Genomic DNA, 13,574 nt, shown 5'->3' on the forward strand with positions numbered 1-13,574 from the left:
TGGGGACAAACAGATTGAATTTAACGGTGAATTCAAGTATCTTGAACTCAAATCCTAACTTTTGGATCCCCTTCAAGCCTTGAAAAGGTTATTTTATTCTCAATGTGATGGCAAGTCACGAATATAACAATATCTAAATGGTTTTTGAGTCTTTGAATCTAGAACACCAAGTACCTAACCCGATCGCTGGATCCGAGCTACAAGGTGCCATATTTCGAAACAACTACAAACATTCACAAACAATTTATACCATTTAATGGTTATATTCAGCTAAAACATGCATTCAATATGATATACAAGCATTTTCAGGTCTTATACGAGCTTACGAAAGCTTTAAGGCTAACTCATAATAGATTTAGGACCAAATTGTAAGAACTTCAAATCATCAGGTGGACGTCATGACATGAGGGGGTTCCTCGTCCTACCGTGACATACTCTAATGGCCTCGTCGCGATAATGGGGTTCCTCATCACGTCGTGGCCTGGAGCCTATATCTTGTCGTGACGACACTTGTATGACATCACTACATCACATACTATTTTTGCAAATTCTATTAGGCATCAACTTGCAATTTCATCCCAAACATTTATTACACATGCTTAGCACATAAATAGCCAATACCAATACCTCTCAAGCATCATTTCAAGTTCATTAGTTCCTTAATCAATAACATACCTATGCCATATTACTTATAATCTATCAACCTAACACAACTTATCCAATCACATACATACATGCTAATCCACAATTACCATTAGAAAAAATAACCTTTTATTCTTTACATACCATATGATAATTCACATACCAGCTTTGCATTCATATGATTCAAATCCAAATGCCAAACATTTAAATTCAACATCATCAAACATAACAAAATACCAAAATGGCTTTACTAGGTATATGCCATTTAATTAACAAAAGAGGTTCTCAAACATTGTTGAGTCTAGGATTTTGAATGGATGTTGAAATCGATGCTCAAGATCTCGAACTGAGCTTAACCTACTTACCATGATGCCATAACATCTTTCAATTATGGTCTTACTTAATTATGTCATGATGCCAAAGCATCTTTCAACTATGGTCATACTCATCCTTGTCATGGTGCCATAGCATCTTTCAGCTATGATCTTACTCATTTTAGGCGTATAGCCTCTGACCAGTCTTATGGCCTAGATATGATCTTTACTCTTCCCATTTCATTCCATCAATTCCTCAATTTCACCATCTTATACCTTGATGCTCGAACACCGCAGTGTCCCCTCCGCAAGGCCCGATGCTTCGCTCATCATGGGTGTACGCAACAACACCATATGACAGTATCTAACAGAATCATCCCATTTTCCCTTCCTAACTTCACCTAAACTCGAAAATGTTTCCCTTACATGCATTACAAGCATTTCATGGATGCAATACCATGGAATCTTAGCTAATTCATACACATTGAACTAAAATGGCAGATACTCATAAACCCATGCAACCTTACAGTATACCTAGCATTTAAGGGGTCGAGTGCAAAAACTCACTTGATGCATCTTTGTCTTGTCCGCTTAGCTTTTTCAAACACTGGAGCTTCTATTCTTCTGGCAGCTAAGCAAGACAGCCAATTCATGGGTTAAACACAGAAATCCCAGTTTTAAACTTAATTTTCCAAAAACATGCAAAATCCTTGAAATGGTTTCTGGAAGCCTTTAACCTTGGTTCTTAAACATTACATACACTAAAAGACTTAGAACTTTACCAGCTTACTGGATCCTCTATTTTCTCGACTTAAAACTCATGATCATTACTCCATGCAAAGCTTCCCATCTTCGGAGCGACGAAGAAGATGAATAAAGAGAAGAAAATGAAACAGAATTAATATGAATCCATTCTTGGAAGTCACCTCTCAACTATTTATAACCCTTCTCATATGGTCTTCAATTGTTTATGAGCCATCCATTTAAAATCATTATGTCTCCCACTAAGGGATCGGTTGGGTCTAATCCAACTGAACTAGACTTGGTTCTCAACCTTGTCCAATTTCAGTTACTATCTTTCTTTGATTTTTCGGTAGAGACTTCCAACTTACGGTTTTTTTTCAATTTAATCCTTAATTTGTTCCAAATTTTTGGGTTCAAAGGAAGTCGGGTGTGACATCATAATAACATTCCAAATTCCAAATTGAATCAATTGATTCGTCTCATTTGCATATCAATCCTCTAAACTTGTAAATCCAGTTCACATACTCTTTCTCAATAGCAATTCAAATCCTATATCATTATCAACTTTACATTTTAAATCTTTATTAACCTGACTCCGATTCGAATGGATACATAGACCTAACCAACACACAAAATTTGACTCCTAATGCCTTATCGGAAAATTCGAAGTAAATAGATTGCGCCCAACACTCATTGGAATAACCAAAGTAAAATTTGTGCCAGTACTCATCGACACCTAGGCAAAGTAACTCGTACATAATCTATCCTATGGCATGCCAACTATATCCAACTCTACCCGAGCAGTTAATAAGGTAAGAATTTATTCAAATTATCATTTTATTCAATTCGCATCTCATCAATTCAATTCATAGTTCAAATCATCAATTTATCACATAGCATATCCTATTTCAGCTCAATTTCAAAGTCAATTCCATAATTTCAGCAAATTTCACTATTTTTAATTCTATTCAATTTAGTCCTCTATCTTTATAATCAAACATAATCATACCAATTCGATTCAACTAACCAATCTCAGCTTACCTCCACATCTTACCATGCTAAACAATAGAAATATGCAACAAATAAAGTGATTTGAATTATAGAAATACAAATCAAACAATCGAGCTACTCGTCGTAAGATCTAGTCTTTCCTTTCCCTCTCGACGTTCTCACGTCGTCTTTAGCTACAAATTATAATCCGAATATACATAATATTAAATTCTAGCTCAAATCAAAGTCAATTATAAACTCACACTTATTTTACAATTTATTCAATTTAGTTCCTAAAACCTAGACTAGCATAACTTTCAATTTAAAGCTTTGAATTGAAATCCGATTTCACATTTGTTCATTAGGGACCTCCTTTTTCACATCTAAGCTTTACAAAATTATAACATTTTTACAAATTGGCACATGTGTTAGCTAAATCAAGCTCCCGTGACCTTAAAAACATAAAAATCAAATTAAAATGGCTAGGAACTTACTTGAATTTAAGGTTAAAATCTTGGAATCCTTTAACAATGACGTGGAGCTCCCTTTTCTTTCTCACATTCGGTTGATCAAGATGGAATTTCCTTTCCATCCATCGAATTTGGTCTTTTATAATAGGATTATTAGGTTAATTAAGTTAATTAATCTTAGTTTAATTAAACAACTTTATTTTAATCAAGCTAATTCTTGATTAACCTTACTGTCCACTAACACTTAATTTGACATGGTCTAATTGTTATTTTAAACCTTTAGTTAATTGCAATTTATGTCCCTAGGTCATTTCCTAATTAAAAATCTATAGTGATTGGATTTTACAATTTAGTTACTGGACCCTGATTAATCACAAATTCGACTAAATTAATTATCCAAAATTCAATTAGCCTATGGCTCGATTTAAGAAAATAGGATCTCGAAATTGCATTTTTCAATACCATTGGAAACCGAGGCATTATATAACCATTGCTTTGGATTGAAGATTCCATAGATAAACACATTTATCCTCTGATCCAATAAAGATGCACTTTGTAACAGCGCGATTTTTACTAGTGCAGAAAAAACGGTTTTAGAACCCTAAGAGAAAATGAAAAATGAAAATGAAATAAATAAATAAATGAAGGAAAATGATGTGAAAGAGGGGAAAAGAGAAAAAAAATAATAATAAAGAAAGAAATATAAGGATGTGGTGGGATCCACTACTTTAAATAAAAATTTTAAAATTCCACGCCATCCAACCATTTATACTTTAAGGGAATTTGGGTAGTTTAGTGACTAAATTGAAAATTTTTATTGTTTAATGACCAAAACAGATACATGAGAAATAATCAATTACCATTAAAGTAGTTTACCCGAAATAGATTTGAAGTGCTTGATAGAGAAGAAAAGTTTGGAAAAAAAAGAGAGAGTTGACATTTTTTATTCTAATGCATAAAAACAAATCATTCCAAATTAGAATGATGAGAGAAAAGATAATGAGAATGGTTTTTATGTTTGTTCAAATCTATAATTTCATTTTTTTTGTCATTTTTTAATTATACCGAGTAATGGGAAAAAATGTTTTTTTTTCTTCAAAATTTTCATATTTCTTACCAAGCATGTTAGAACCATAAAATTTTGATATGAAATTTAAAATCGTAAACCAAAATTTGTCATATTAGATCATCAATAACAAAAACTAGATGTGAAAGCGTACTTGAATCTATTGATTTGTTGAGATCTTTGAATCTTGTGGGTTTGTTCTCCCAAATTAACATACAAATATTTTAAAGAATCTCTCTCTTTTTTTGAAGATAGAATGTTAGAAAAGTTATCTATATCTATAATTTGGGACCATAACTATAATATATACATTTTGCACATTAACCTTAATTTTTAATCAATCCATCATCAATTAGAATTTAGTTACTAAAGTATTTGCACATATTTGACTCATAACTTATTTAATAACGAAGCCCAATAAGCCTTAACCAAATTAGATCACTTTTAACTTGGGCTAGCATTTTATGATAGTAAGTACTAACATGCAATTATTCTTATTATAGATGTGATATCCATATTTTTCCAACAAAACACAAAAAATATATATTTTCCATCTTATTATTTTTTCATCCTTCAAATTTTCTATATTTTAAAATCCTTCTATATAAATTTTATATCTTTTTATTTTTCAAAACTTTAAATTTTCTAATTTCTTTCCATTTGGTCCTTTAGTCCATTAACACATGCGTGGTCAACAAATATAATATAAAATAGATGGATAATCAAATGAGATAAATATTAAAATTATACATGATTTTTTGTTTAATGTGCAATACTATATATGAAGTTTAATTTTATGTAATTTTATATATGATATTCTGACTTAATTTAATTTTCACAAATTCTTAACATTATTATCAATATAACATCATTTTATGTTTACATATTACAGTAAAAATAATTATACTCATCTAATATAAAAAGTAAATTGATATGTTTATTTTTAAATGTGAATGATTGAATCAAAATAAAAATTTTATGTACACATTTATACCGAAATCAAAGTTTATGTTTATAATTGCACAAAATCAAAGTTTAAAGTTTAGAATTGCACAAAATTAATATGTCAAATTGTACATTAAATTAAAGATTAAGTATAGGTTAATATAGTTAAAATCAACAATAAATCTCTATATTCTTCACAAATTTGGAATTTAGTCATTGTACTTTTATTCCAAAAATTTAGTTATTCATTTTTCAGATTTTAAAAATCAGATTCAATTGTTAACACTGTTAAAATTATATTATTAAAACATCATTTTTTTAATTTTATAATTATCAAATTAATATTTTTTATTTTAAAATATCACATCAATAAATAAAAATAATAATTTAATAGTTTGAAGAGTATATAGATTTATGAGAAATTTTAACATTTTGATATTTATCCCTAATCAAATGCTAACTTTTCATAATGGGGTTTGATTAAAATGAAAAATCAGGTTATTAAAAAACTAGCCAATGGCATTTCTAAGGCGGTCGACATTGGGTGCTCATCAAGCTAACAGGCTCGCTGGCGTGGAGAATATAGAGATCGTAAAGGTTTTTAAAGCTTCGACATTCATTCCGCCGTATCTGAACAATGGCTAGTGGTGGTACCAACCAGCAACCAACCGCCGCCTACAAACCCTACCGTCACCTGAAAACGCTAGCTGGCCACCAACGCGCCGTATCCTGTGTCAAATTTTCCAACGACGGTACCCTCTTAGCCTCCGCCTCCCTCGACAAAACCCTAATTATTTGGTCCGCCTCGACCCTCTCCCTCCTCCACCGCCTTGTCGGCCACTCGGAAGGCATATCAGACCTCGCCTGGTCCTCCGATTCTCACTACATCTGCTCCGCCTCCGACGATCGCACCCTTCGCATCTGGGATGCACGACCCCCGTTCGATTGCCTCAAGATCCTCAAGGGACACTCCGACTTCGTCTTTTGCGTGAACTTCAACCCGCAGTCGAATCTCATCGTCTCAGGCTCCTTCGACGAGACGATTCGCATTTGGGAGGTGAAAACCGGCAAGTGCTTGAGGGTAATCCGAGCCCACTCCATGCCGGTGACGTCGGTTCATTTTAACCGCGACGGTTCGCTGATTGTATCAGGCAGCCACGACGGGACATGCAAGATTTGGGCCGCCAAAGAAGGTACTTGCTTGAAAACCCTAATCGACGACAAAGATCCCGCCGTCTCGTTCACCAAATTCTCCCCCAACGGGAAATTCATTCTGGTCGCAACCCTCGACAGCACTCTTGTAAGTTAAAAAAACATCTTTTAACCTTTCAAAATCAAACCGAATCCGATTGAGATTTTAGAAATTAACCCTAATTCCTCTTGATTTTGATTGCAGAAGCTGTGGAATTATTCAACTGGTAAGTTTCTGAAAATTTATCAAGGACATACAAACAAAGTTTACTGTATAACATCAACATTCTCGGTTACGAGCGGGAAGTACATCGTTAGTGGATCAGAGGATAAATGTGTTTATCTATGGGATCTTCAATCCAAAGCCATGATTCAGAGACTCGAAGGCCATTCGGATACTGTTATATCCGTGACTTGCCATCCCGTTGAGAATAAAATCGCCTCTGCTGGGCTTGACGGGGATCGAACAATTAGGGTTTGGGTTCAAAATGCTTGAATTCGCCATTAAATTCAATCTGTTTGTCCCCACCTTTGTTTCCCACACCATAAATGATTTTCGAATAACATGAACTCCCAGAAATTTTATGAATATTGAATCTACAAAAGTCTATAATCATCTAATATTCAGACGCCCTATGATGGAAAAAACTAAAGCTTTTAGAAATCAACTTTCATTTGCTTTAGCTAAGGAAATTTTGTCAAATTAATAGTTATAGGTAAAATGTAGTTGGAATTTTAATCATTTGATTAACAATTTTTGGGATATTTTAGATTTTGAAATCAGTTTCTATTTGAACGTATTTGAATTTACTTTTTATGGGTTTACATTATATTGACTATTTGGACTGATGAATATATAAATATATTGAGTTAGGTTTTAGTTTTTTTTGATATTGTTGTATTTAAAATTATGGTATCTAATTTTAGTTACACCCTTTAAATTTTAATTATTAGATTCTTTATCTTACGGATGAGTAATCAAAATAAGCATTTGTTTGCCTCTTCAAATAATCCTGTCTAAATTTTCAAATAGAAATCAAAATAAATGGTCAACAAGTTCGTTGTAAGGTGAAATATGGTGTGCATTGTTCTTGTGACAGCAAGCATTTAGCTAATCGAAGTAGTAGACTCTGATCGTTTCAATGCATACTTCGAAAGTTGTAACCAAAAGTGCAAGAACGAAGACTATGGCAAAGCCTATTGAGGGGTGAAGTGCAACGATGATTGTGGTGTGAAGGAGGTTGCAACTAAGTTCAATATTACCATTTAAATATCATGGGATCTAATTTTAGTTACACTCTTTAAATACTAATCATTAGATTCTTTATCTTCGAATAATTTTATCTAAATTTTCAAATGGAAAACAAAACAAATGGCCAACGAGTTCGTTGTAAGATGAATTATGATGTGCATTGTTCTCGTGGCGGCAAGCATTTAGTCAATCGAGGCAGACTCCGATCGTTTCAATGCATGCTTTGAAGGTTGTAACAAAAAATGCAAGAACGATGACTATGGCAAAACCTATGGAGAGGTGAAGTGCGACGCTAATTGTGGTGCTAATTTAAAAGTTATTCAAGTTGTCGTTAGCACATCAACTACTAATTTTTATTAATTTGTTACATATAAATGTTTGAACAGCTAATTTTTGTTACTTCATTACATATAAATTGTTGAATTATTAATTAGCGATTTAACAAGATTTAAAAAAAATAAGGTTTAAAAATGTTATCCAATTGAATTAATTTTACACGAACGCTTAGCAATGAAAGTATTTTATTAATTTTATGCTATGAATTTTGTAATGAAGATTTAAAATCAATGCATAATTAAATCTCATGTGATAACTTGATGATTAAGGGAGTTCACCATCTCAGCTGTAACTTAGGTTTGAGTTGCACTAATTTTATTTTTTGTTCGAATTTTGTCATGTTATTGTAATTAAAAAAATCATCTAAAAAAAATAAATCAATTCGATTCTTTCTCTTGTTTAGGAAAATTGAAGTGGACTCTTCTTTTTTGGAGCCCAAACCTAAAAAAAAAAAGGCCCCCCAATTCCTTTATTTTCTTTTTCTGTGCGCCTTCCTTTAAAGAACATCATGCAGAGTCGACTTCACCAGTATCGTGCGAATTTCTATGACCCTTGCTTAGTTATGGTTTCCAACTTCACTTTGTTACTGTATATTTTCTGCTTTACCCTTTAATGAAGATTGGTGTTTTTTCATTTTTTCTATTACGCAAAAAGTATAATCAGTTTGGCCATGTCTTTGATTTATTTGAGAAAATGCCTCACCGAGAATCAGACTGCAAGTGAAGAACAGCATGCAGGAAACTCTTCATCATTTATTTCCAGTTTCTAGCTCACCTGCATTGTTTCTCTGTGCCAATTTTGATGACCCTTAATAACGACTGTTAGCTTGACTTTTACACTGTAAGTTTTTAGCATTTCGTAGCAAAAGTGTCATCAGTTGGTTTATGTCTTTGATTTATTTGATAAAATGTCTCAGAGAGAAGTAGACTGCTGCTTTCTATCTTCTTCTTGCATGAATTTTAAACCTGTTATTTTCTATAAATCGATTAAATATGATTAACCCTTTTCTTCGTATAGAAATGCTGATTGAGTCCTTGCCATGTTGCACCTTTTTTTGTAAGGTTCTTAAACGTAGAAGTTAGGTTTATATTCATTTGAACTCTCTTTAAGTCAGTTCAAGTTTTTTTTTTTTTTCAGCCTATTAGGTTTCTCAGAAAATCTACTAACATTGCAGGTTCTGATCCTTGTTAACATTTTATATCCGGGAAATTGCTTGCCAAGAGGAAAATGAGACGTTCAACCGCGTCAGTCTCCCCTTCCTTTTTATCTGCCTTACTTTCTTGTAAGCATTTTAGTGTTGCTAGGATTTGCAGATGCCCGCCTCCTGTTTATGGGACTCATAGGTGGGTTTGTGGGATTTCCGACTCGTTGTCAAACAATACATTAAACGCATCTTCAAGTTCTCCTTATAGGTTGATGCTATTTTCAACAATGGCTGGTACAATCTTGGTCCAGGCTCGAGACCCAGCCAAACTAAATATGGAAATACTTAATGCAATTGATGAACGAAGATATATAGATACATGGAAGCTGTATGAACAGCACATGCAGATGGAAGGGTTTCCTCGAAAATCTGTTGTGAACAGACTTCTGGCAGGTTTTGCGGAAACCCTTGATGTTAAATGGCTTGAGAAGGCTTATGCGATGGTTGAACAAGCCTTTGAGGAAAGTAAACAGAATTTGTTGGAGAAGGAGCCTCTGATATATCTTTCTCTTGGTCTTGCCAAATGCGGTTTGCCGGTTCCTGCATCGACCATTCTGAGAAAATTGGTAGAAACTGAAAAATTTCCTCCTGTAACAGCCTGGTTGGCCATCTTGGCCCACATGTCACAAACAGCTCCCGGTGCTTACCTAGCTGCTGAATTGATTCTTGAGATAGGTTATTTGTTCCAGGATGGGAGGGTGGACCCCCGTAAGAAGAGTAATGCACCATTGATTGCTATGAAGCCTAATACTACCGCTTTCAACATTGCTTTGGCCGGGTGCCTTTTATTCTGCACAACAAGAAAAGCAGAGCAGCTCCTTCACATAATGCCTCGAATTTGTGTAAAAGCTGATGCAAACTTACTGATTGTAATGGCACACATATATGAAAGAAATGGGCGAAGGGAAGAGCTGAAGAAACTTCAGAGGCACATAGACGAAGCTTGTAACTTGACTGATATTCAGTTCCGACAGTTTTATAATTGCTTGCTTACATGCCATTTAAAATTTGGTGATCTTGATTCTGCCTCTAATATGGTCTTGGAAATGCTACGGAAAGCAAAGGATGCGCGAAATTCTCTTGCTGTTGCTACGCTTGTGCTTGAAGCTGCTAGAAATGATAACAGAGCCTTTACTGCACGTATTTCTGGGCCAAATCTGAGCCAAAATGAACCAGAGGGATCACATAAGGACAGATTAATAGAGCACCAGATTATATCTTATGAGGAGTTCTCTAGAGATAGAAATTTTGTTAAACTTGGAAATGAGGCTAAGGAAGTACTTCTTAGTTTGCTAGCTAAGTTGCAGACACAAGTTGAATTGATTACTACTGAACATGGCATTCTACAACCAACAGAAAAAATTTACGTGAAATTGGTTAAGGCTTTCCTTGAAGCAGGGAAGCTCAAGGATTTGGCTCGGTTTCTTATCAAGGCTGAAAAAGAAGATTCCCCAGTTTCCAATGATGATTCGGCATTGGTTCACGTTATCAAGTCATGCATTTCACTTGGGTGGTTAGATCAAGCGCATGACCTCTTGGATGAAATGCGTTTTGCTGGAGTTAGAACTGGTTCTTCGGTATATGCCTCCCTGTTAAAAGCATATTGTAAAGCAAACCGCCTACGAGAAGTGACTTCACTTTTACGAGATGCTCAGAAGGCTGGGATCCAACTAGATTCTAGTTGTTATGACACATTGATACAATCCCGAGTGCTTCAACAGGATACTCAAGGAGCTCTTGATCTATTCAAGGAGATGAAGGAGGCTAAGATACCCGGAGGTGGTAATCCTGAATTCGAGCAGTTGGTCGAGGGATGTGCAGGCAATGCTGAAGCAGGGTTAATGGCGAAGCTCTTGCGAGAAATCAGGGAAGGCCAGAAACTGGATAGTGGAGTACATGACTGGAATAATGTAATACATTTTTTCTGTAAGAAAAGGTTAATGGCAGATGCCGAAAAAGCTTTGGCAAAAATGAGGAGCCTGGGGCATACTCCGAATGCTCAAACCTTCCATTCTATGGTCACTGGATACGCTGCTATTGGAGGAAAATACATCGAGGTAACCGAGCTCTGGGGTGAAATGAAATCACTTGCTTCTTCCGCTCCAATTAAGTTTGATCAGGAACTTCTGGATTCTTTGTTATATACCTTCGTGAGGGGCGGATTTTTCGTTCGAGCTAACGAAGTTGTCAATATGATGGAAAAAGGAAACATGTTCATTGACAAATACAAGTATCGAACCCTCTACTTGAAGTACCATAAAACACTTTATAAGGGCAAGACTCCTAAATTCCTGACAGAATCCCAGCTAAAGAAGAGGGAAGCTGCTTTGAGTTTCAAGAAGTGGATTGGTATATGTTAGAAGGAGATTCATTTGGGTGCTACATGTAATTTAGAGCTACAACTGCATTGATGGCAATTCGTATATCCTTACATTTTTTCATGTTAAGGTATTCTACATTTGTATAATATGTAAATTTTTTGTGTTTTAGGTATTTTACATTTGTGTCTCGAGTTAAATAATATTAAAATTCTCTGCAATTCTATCAGTGAGCCAAAACTTCATTGATAAAAACAATATTTAAAAAAAAAAATTTGTAAGAGTATTTAGTTCTTTTGTTTTAATTTAACTAAATAAAATATTATTTCCAATTCTAGCTACATTTATATTTATTTCTTAAAGTACATTTTTTGAATTTGTATAAATTTTCTTTGTCGAAAAGACATACCTGACACTAGTGAGCATTGAAAATCCTAATTCTTTGTATCGATGCGATGAAATAGGAATTCGACTAAGTGTATCAAATTCATGGATGATTTTTTAATAAATAAGTGGATACTTATGGTTGTCGACTTTAGGCATGCTTTAAGTTGATCTAAATCTTTTCAGCATAATGATTTATTTGGCCTTTTAATTTTATAAAAAAGGTCATTTTAATTATTCATTTAATTTTTTTGTCTCTTTTTAATTTTTAAACTTGTATTATTTATTAAATTACATCAAAATGAATGAAAAAGTTAACAAATTACTAATATGGCATCCACATGGTAATCTAAGTTAGAGAATTAAATCGAGATAATTTATAAATGTTGAAAGTTAATTTCTTTAGAATCATGATCAAATTGATAGAATGCGTTATTATTAAAAATCAAATATATGACAAGCTTAATAGCACATAATAGAAAAGAAAAAAAAGAGGAAACGAGCCCAATAAATTTAGTGACCAATTTAAAATTTTTTATAATTGTAGTACTATAAAATTTTATTGACTATGAGTAACCGCAGTTTACCAAGTATCATTTCATTTTTCTAGAAGAAAGTAACCTACATAACAATTAGCTTCATCCGAGTTCATAATCCAAAAAAATATACAACATATGAATAAATTTCTACTAATTTATAGCTAATAATTAAATGCTAAATATCATCAGATTTGTTGCTTTGCTGGTAATATTTTTTTATAAGTCAAAAGTTTTGTATTTTCCCCCTAATTGAACTTAAAAAAAGGCTTCAAGTTACTTAAAATATGCAAGTCAAATCATTCTTTTTTAGTTTGTAATATACTGAAATTATGGAAGCGTCCAAAGCAGCAAATGCACATGACTTCATCGTAGGCCTAGCAGACAGTTACGAAACCTGCTGTGGAGACAATGGTGTGCTGAACAGGCTATGCTGCTTAAATAATATACTGAAATATAAATATGTGTGATGCTAAAATTAAATTGAAAACACTTAAATTTAACATATGAGATAATGTTTTGTGCTCATTTAATTTAACATATGATTCTCGAAAAACACTTAAATTTTATTGAAAATTAAACATAAACTTATATTAAATACATCTTCATTTTTAATCCTTTTATTTAAATTTAATAATATTTATCCTTATTATAACCACTAAACTCTTAGTTTGTTATTTGAATTTTTTTCTCATAAAGAAATAAAAGAATAATACGAAAGAATTGTATAATCTAATTATTATATATTATCACAATAGTAAATTTATTCAAAATATTTTTTAAAAAAAATAATACACTTTGATATAATAGTAAAAAACAAATACCCTTTCTATATCGATACCAATTAAATTAAAATTTAAATAATAATTATTATACAATATTTTTATTATTTATTTGTATCATTGAAAGCACCCAAATAATTAGCCATTACTTGTTCGTAGTTAATTATTATATTTACGTATTAAATAAAATATACGAATTAATTGAAGATGAATGTAATTAAATTATTTTAAAATTATATTATTAGAAAAGTAAATCTATTTTTTATATAAATTCAACCATCGCTTACAATAGCATTTAAAATTATCGGCTCAACAAAAAAAAATTGTCCAATTTTATATAAAAGTTCAGTAAACATTTTTTAGTAAAAGTAAATAGATTTATTATATATCATAAATCAAA

General features: G+C 32.8%; 2 protein-coding genes across 2 annotated transcripts; both read left to right on the forward strand.

Moving 5' to 3' along the window:
- The first annotated feature begins 5,585 nt into the window (after window positions 1–5,585).
- LOC121204923 (COMPASS-like H3K4 histone methylase component WDR5B) lies at window positions 5,586–6,951 on the forward strand. The gene is made up of 2 exons (XM_041075741.1): window positions 5,586–6,471; window positions 6,568–6,951. The coding sequence occupies exons 1-2, from the start codon at window positions 5,809–5,811 to the stop codon at window positions 6,856–6,858; spliced, it is 954 nt and encodes a 317-aa protein (XP_040931675.1). The 5' UTR covers window positions 5,586–5,808; the 3' UTR covers window positions 6,859–6,951.
- Window positions 6,952–8,245: 1,294 nt separating this feature from the next.
- Window positions 8,246–11,647, forward strand: LOC121204924 (pentatricopeptide repeat-containing protein At1g03100, mitochondrial). The gene is made up of 2 exons (XM_041075742.1): window positions 8,246–8,790; window positions 9,125–11,647. Exon 2 carries the CDS (start codon window positions 9,178–9,180, stop codon window positions 11,512–11,514), a length of 2,337 nt encoding a protein of 778 aa, XP_040931676.1. The 5' UTR covers window positions 8,246–8,790; window positions 9,125–9,177; the 3' UTR covers window positions 11,515–11,647.
- Window positions 11,648–13,574: the final 1,927 nt, after the last annotated feature.

Source organism: Gossypium hirsutum, chromosome A08 (genome assembly GCF_007990345.1).
Source record: "Gossypium hirsutum isolate 1008001.06 chromosome A08, Gossypium_hirsutum_v2.1, whole genome shotgun sequence".
Lineage (NCBI taxonomy): Eukaryota > Viridiplantae > Streptophyta > Magnoliopsida > Malvales > Malvaceae > Gossypium > Gossypium hirsutum.